General features: G+C 46.7%; 1 protein-coding gene across 2 annotated transcripts; it reads right to left on the minus strand.

Moving 5' to 3' along the window:
- Positions 1–2036: 2036 nt before the first annotated feature.
- On the minus strand, positions 2037–6148 carry LOC119976798 (interleukin-17F-like). Of its 2 annotated transcripts, XM_038817595.1 has the most exons (3): positions 6099–6148; positions 2797–3023; positions 2037–2427 (listed from the first exon to the last, which is right to left on the minus strand). In XM_038817595.1, exons 1-3 carry the CDS (start codon positions 6129–6131, stop codon positions 2190–2192), a joined length of 498 nt encoding a protein of 165 aa, XP_038673523.1. In that variant the 5' UTR covers positions 6132–6148; the 3' UTR covers positions 2037–2189. The 2 variants fall into 2 exon arrangements, 1 of the variants encoding a protein (XP_038673523.1); XR_005462990.1 differs by lacking the exons at positions 2037–2427; positions 6099–6148 and adding an exon at positions 3736–4563 and having other exon boundaries at positions 2889–3023.
- Between the last annotated feature and the right edge of the window lie 754 nt (positions 6149–6902).

The following is a 6902-nucleotide window of genomic DNA, read 5'->3' on the forward strand; positions in this document are numbered from 1 at the left end:
TGGCCCACGATCGGTGCCCACCGATCAGCGGCCCGGCGTCTCTGAAGGAGGACCTCCTTTACTCTGCCGCCCCGCAAGATCCATCCGACATCTTCTTGCAGGGCGGCCGCAGGGAGAACGGCAACCGCACATGCGCGGGTTGGCACCGGCCAACCGACGCATGTGTGGGTGACGTCATTTACGCGACGCCGGCCGCATAATGTACGCGGCGCCGTTTTTATGTGGCGCCAAGGCCCGGCATGCGTAAATGACGTGGCGCCGCTCCTAGCCCCCCGTTAATTGGAAAACAAATAATGGAAAACTCTAAAAATGTTGTTAAATATAGCTCAACACCATCCATCACCTGCTTGATCGGCAGCTCAGGTGCACCTTTGCTACAGTCTGTAACATCGACAAGACCCACTGTAGCAACTCACCAAAACCTCTTTTATTAACACCTTCCAAAGCCACGGCCACTACCACCCAGAAGGGCAAGAGCAGCAGGTACCTGGGACCCAGAGCAATGTGGTTGACTCTTAAATGACCTCACGGGTGGACAATAAATGGTAGCCCAGCCCAGCTATGAACATATAAAGGTCTCTCACTGGGCAGACCCTGAACTGTCTGAGATTGTTGTCTGTTGATTGGATTGTTACTGGGAGAGGTCAGTTGTAAAAAGTTATACTTTCTGTGTTTAGTTTGTGAGGAGGGGCGTGCGTCAGTCTGGATTAAATTCTTTACCCTGGTGGTGAACCCTGTTCAAATGCTCAAAGCCAGAACCAGTGAAATATTGATACATTAATCTTTATTTAAAATCAAAATGCACAGATAAGGCATATTTTATCCTTATATAAATATAGAAAAATAACTTAATAAATTAACACGATTAATACATTCTCACAATTCAGTTTGAACATGCAACCTGACATTAATTCATTTGCTGAGGTGTAATGTGCTTTCTTCCAACTTTCCCCAACTGCCCATTACTTTCCCGATTGTGACAACTCAGAGGACAGTTTGGGAGCTTGGTAGGATCGCTCGCAGAACCCCCTTCCCCATCCTAACAAAGCTCTGACCCCTGAGGCACGCTGTTACACCGAGCGAATTATGCTGGGCCAGTATCAGGGGATTGCGCCGCCCCACCAGCCTGAGAAGGAGTTGCAGTTCGTTCTGAACAACTATCAAAACTATTCAAAGAATTATTAGAACGCGGCTGATCTGGTATTGCAGTTAATTGATTGTTGGCACCGGCCGGGTGAATTGGAACCGCTGTCACCGCTCCTGTAAGAAGTCTTACAACACCAGGTTAAAGTCCAACAGGTTTGTTTCAAACATGAGCATTCGGAGCACAGCTCGTGTTTGAAACTTTAAGTGTTGGACTTTAACCTGGTGTTGTAAGATTTCTTACTGTGCTCACCTCAGTCCAACGCCGGCATCTCCACATCGTGATCTGGATAAAAAGAGATCTGATATTGAAAGGTGATGAAGAGGTGGAGATCCATTCTGTAAATGGAGGGATTATTTCCAGAGAGGGGAGGAGCACAGACGTTTCTCCCAGTATGAATATTGGATCAGCCTCCAGCTCTTTCCCACTGGGACAGAGAACGGCACCAGAGCTGATCCTAACGCAGGTCATATCAGACTGAGGGAACTGATTCCCCACAGTGACAATCTGTCACAATAATTTCGGTGTGGAGAGAGCGAAGAAAGCATCATGCCTCCGCCTGGGTTAACCTAATACACCGAGGATTTAACGTTGTTTGAATATTTTTCCTGATATGAAATTTCCAGGGAGTTTCCTTACAGTACGGGGAAAGAGATTTGGAAAACACCAGAATCCCAACAACTGGAGTTTATGGAGCATTTACCTCTCTGACTGAGGGTAAGTCTCCTGAGGGGCCAAGTGGATCAGGAGCTTTATTTCTGTCAAAACCTGTTAACCTGGGGGTGGGTGGGGGAGTGTGTGGTGGGGGGGGGGGGGGGGGGGGTGGGGGAGTGTGGGGGGGGGGGGTGGGGGAGTGTGTGGGGGGAGTGTGTGGGGGGGGGGGGGGGGGGGCGGTGCGGGAGTTGACAAGCTAGTGCCTCAAAACAATACTGATGACTTTCTGGATTTGGTTTTTTTTTTCCTCACTCTGAACTGGCGGTTAACAATAAGAAAGGGCATATTCAGTTGGGCTTTGCTTAAAATGGTTGGGGCTACGCTAATCCCTTTAAACAGACACGACATTTGGGCGGACACAGACACAAGCGACAGGAACCATCATCTTTTCCGCTTGGAAGGTGACCTTGCGATCAGTTTCCTTTATCCTCTTCAGAACAATCATCTCCTGTCGGACAAGGTGCGTGTTGAGACCGCGATCTTCTAACCCTCTGCTGTTCAGGCAGTGCGAACTCACGCATTCCGCTTTCAAGATGGTTTCAGGGTAGCGATTGGAGTCAAAGTCCTCCCTGAAAGAAGAGAAAGGAAAGGGTGAATAAGTAAAACACCGCATTGGCAAATTCTCTGCTTCGTTTGCTGGTCAGAGCCGCCCAGGGGGGAAATGGCAGTAACATGGCTTAATTCGGCACCTTGATGGTTTAATCCTGAATGGCAAGGTCAACATCCTACACTGACAGACAATGAGATCAGCAACACCCAGATATCAAGGAACCATAAAAACAAACGATTGGCATTCAGAGGTATAGCATTATGAAGCAGTGAGATGGAAAGAAGCAGTAAGGCAGCAATGAGAGGCGGGGATGAGGGTGAGGGTAGACAGCTTTGATGGGGGAGGTGGCATTTTCAGAACAGGATTGATGGAAACAGGTTGAACTTACTTGTAAATCCAGGGGGACAGGGAGCGATTATTGAAGGCACCATTCAAGGTTCTCCAATGGTGTGGCACAGGGGGAAATAGCAGTTTTATGTTCTCCGGGTCCAGCACGTATTTTGTGGTTCTCCTCAAACGTGGATGTCCCGTCTTTGATTTCCTATACCTCCCTTTTGCTGCAGAGATGGTTTCTGCCAGGTCAGCAAGCAGAACGATGAACAGCACAGCAGAGACCTGAAAAAAACCAGACCTTTGTTAAAGAAAGCATCAATCATTGGGAATTAATTAATCTTCAGCACATCTCGCCCGACCAGGGCGTCTACCTCAGTTTGTCATCCCTGAGATCACATGTTGCTCATGTCTTGCCTTGTGAATTATTGGAGGAAGCGATCCTTCAGGATATTCTGTATTTTGTGTTCGTCTTTTAGCATTGGCTCAGTTTTCACCTTTTACAGATCTTACCTCCTCCCTCACTGACCACCAGAAAACAAAAGGAGGCCATTTGGCCCATCACACGTATGGCAGCTCCTTTGTCCCTATTCTTCTTCATATCACTGGAACTATTTTCCTTTTGGAAGTCATAGGCATTGAACTTTGGAAGGCGGTGGCGTAGATGTGTTGTCGCTGGACAAGTAATCCAGAGACCCAGGGGAATGATCTGGAGACCTGGGTTCTAATCCCACCATGGCAGATGGTGGACTTTGAATTAATAAAAACCTGGAATCAAAAGTCTAAAATGTAACCATGAAACCATTGTCAATTGTCATAAAAAAGCACCTGCTTCACACTAATGTCCTTTAGGGAAGGAAATCTGCCGTCCTTACCCGATCTGGCCTACATGTGAGTCCAGACCCACAGCAATGTGGTTGACTGTTAAATGCCCTCAGGGATAGGTAATAAATGCTGGCACAGCGACACCCACATCCCATAAACGAATAAAAAAAACCTGTAAGGATCTTTTCACTTTTGCAATCGGAAGCTGTGCTTATAAACAGTTCTCTGTCTCTTGGGTCAGACTTTTCACCGTGTTGTTATTGTTTATTCCCAGTTGGTTCTTTCCCCTCTCTCTCTGAAGAGTCAGGCACTGTGGAACAGGATAATGGCAGTGCCAAATACACAGGGCACCGTGTGTGGTAACAGGGCAGCAGGAAGAACACGTTCAACCTCGGAGCTTTACTGCACTGGCAAATCACAATGTATTTCACAGCAACCTCGGAGCCTTACTGCACTGGCAAATCACAATGTATTTCACAGCAACCTCGGAGCCTTACTGCATTGGCAAATCACAATGTATTTCACAGCAACCTCGGAGCCTTACTGCCCTGGCAAATCACAATTTCACAGCAACCTCGGAGCTTTACTGCACTGGCAAATCACAATGTATTTCACAGCAACCTCGGAGCCTTACTGCACTGGCAAATCACAATGTATTTCACAGCAACCTCGGAGCCTTACTGCCCTGGCAAATCACAATTTCACAGCAACCTCGGAGCTTTACTGCACTGGCAAATCACAATGTATTTCACAGCAACCTCGGAGCCTTACTGCACTGGCAAATCACAATTTATTTCACAGCGACCTCGGAGCCTTACTGCACTGGCAAATCACAATGTATTTCACAGCAACCTCGGAGCCTTACTGCATTGGCAAATCACAATGTATTTCACAGCAACCTCGGAGCCTTACTGCACTGGCAAATCACAATGTATTTCACAGCAACCTCGGAGCCTTACTGCACTGGCAAATCACAATTTATTTCACAGCAACCTCGGAGCCTTACTGCACTGGCAAATCACAATGTATTTCACAGCCCTGCTGTTTAACCTTTCAGGTGCAACATGTAGAGTGGGTGCAGAGCAATCTAATCATCAATAAAACCTTTCCCTTTATTTAAAAAAAACCTTCCTAAAGAAACTAGTTTGATGTTCAGGCGCTTCTGCCTGCCAGGGCCATAAACCAGAGGGGAATTGAGTTTACACACAGAATAATCACCCATGCACACACCTCCACCAATTGCACAGATAGCTGGTCTGAGAATTCCCTCATTTCCTTGGGCATTTGCTCAGTTGGTATCTCACCAACACCTTGAGCTCATCATGTCGGCTGACACCACTCTGATGGAGTGTGGCATTGTCAGAGATGGTCATTGCCTTTTCAATCAGCCATTCAGCCATGCCATGAAAGATCACAAGGCCACTGCTTACAAGAAGAACAGCCTCGTTACCCGAGTGTACTGGCCAATATTTAACCCTTAATGAGCAAAAATAGATTCTCTGGCTATCTGCCTTTTTGCTGTCAGTGTGACTTTGTGTTGCTTGCATTTAATCTCCTCGCACACCCCATGTACACTTTACCCAGTCATTTAATATCCTCGCACACCCCATGTACACTTTACCCAGTCATTTAATATCCTCGCACACCCCATGGACACTTTACCCAGTCATTTTATATCCTCGCACACCCCATGTACACTTGACACACTCATTTAATCTCCTCGCACACCCCATGTACACTTTACCCTGTCATTTAATCTCCTCGCATACCCCATGCACACTTTACACACTCATTTAATCTCCTTGCACAGCCCAGGTACACTCAACACACCCATTTAATGTCTTTGCACACCCCATGTACACTTTACACACCCATTTATTCTCTTTGCACACCCCATGTACACTGTACACACTCATTTAATCTCTTTGCACACCCCGTGTACACTTTACACACCCATTTATTCTCTTTGCACACCCCATGCACACTCTACTCACCCATTTAATCAGCAAATGGTATGGGCCGGTTTAGCTCAGTGGGCCAGACAGCTGGCTTGTCATGCAGAACAAGGCCAGCAGCGCGGGTTCAATTCCCATACCGGCTTACCCGAACAGGCGCTGGAATGTGGTGACTAGGGGCTCGTCACAGTAACTTCATACTTGTGACAATAAAAGATTATTATTATTACTATTACTTCACCGGCCCCTGTTGAATTTTTCTTCAATTATTGGCCATTTGAATAAAACACTACAATGTGAAATTGGAGTGCAGTTTTGGTTGGAGAACCAGGCGATTTACACATCAATGTCACCACGGCACAGCCGTATGCCAGTCCTCCGCTCACAATCTGATCATTCAAATATTTTACTGGATGTAAATTGAAAGACAAATCTGTAAAATCTCAGTCAGCTGCACAACACAGGAACGATAATGTTTCGGTGGCTGTCCATGGTTGGAATTGTCCACCCAAAACATTCATCTGACATTCCTGCCTCAAGCTGCCACACATACGTCCTGTTTTAACATCCATTTACTCACCATCAGGGATCTCGGGCTGACTTTGCAGAGCATCTTCTCGTTTCTTGATGGCTTTCTGCAGGATTATCTCGCAGAGTCGTTGTAACTCGAACTGGACTGTGTTGCTCTGTGATCACTCTCGAATCTGATTGCCTCTCTATCTGGAGTCGGCTTCTTTTATACAGGACAACATCCACATGTGGTTTGCCGCAGGTTACTGGCAGAGGCTCAGGGGTTTCCTACCTCTTCACACGGAAAATGATATCACTGAAAGACTGAGTCAGGTGGTTGATTCTTGCAGGTTCTCCAGGCTTATGGACTTTCCTTCTTCTTTCTAATGATTTTACAGCACAATTTATCTGAAAACCACATCTAACCTACTTTACAGAGGCTGGATCTGTGCTGCAGCCCATGTGCCCGAGTATCAGAAAATGATTCATTAGCATTTTGCAGCTCGCGTCTCAAGTATTAATGGTTGCCTTGTTTCATTGGGAGGCATGCTGTTTGAGTTTATGCAACCTCACATTGATGCAATGAGATGTTCGGATTGCACGGACTGCTAGTGTCCCAGATTTCACCCAGATTTGTGCGCATTTAGTTAGGTTTCTTCAGGCAAGAGAGGCAGATTTATCAACATTTCTAAACCCCACTGCTATCTGATGACCCTGGCTATTCCGAACCACAGGTGTCGAGGGGTGACATTCCGGTCCCTCATTCACATGTTTGTGATTTGTAAGCTTGCGGGAAAATAACAACTGACCGTAAAGGTTTCCAGAGGTATGCAGGCGCGGTGATACAGTGGTTAGCACTGCTGCCTCTCGGTGC

This window comes from Scyliorhinus canicula, chromosome 1 (genome assembly GCF_902713615.1).
Source record: "Scyliorhinus canicula chromosome 1, sScyCan1.1, whole genome shotgun sequence".
NCBI lineage: Eukaryota > Metazoa > Chordata > Chondrichthyes > Carcharhiniformes > Scyliorhinidae > Scyliorhinus > Scyliorhinus canicula.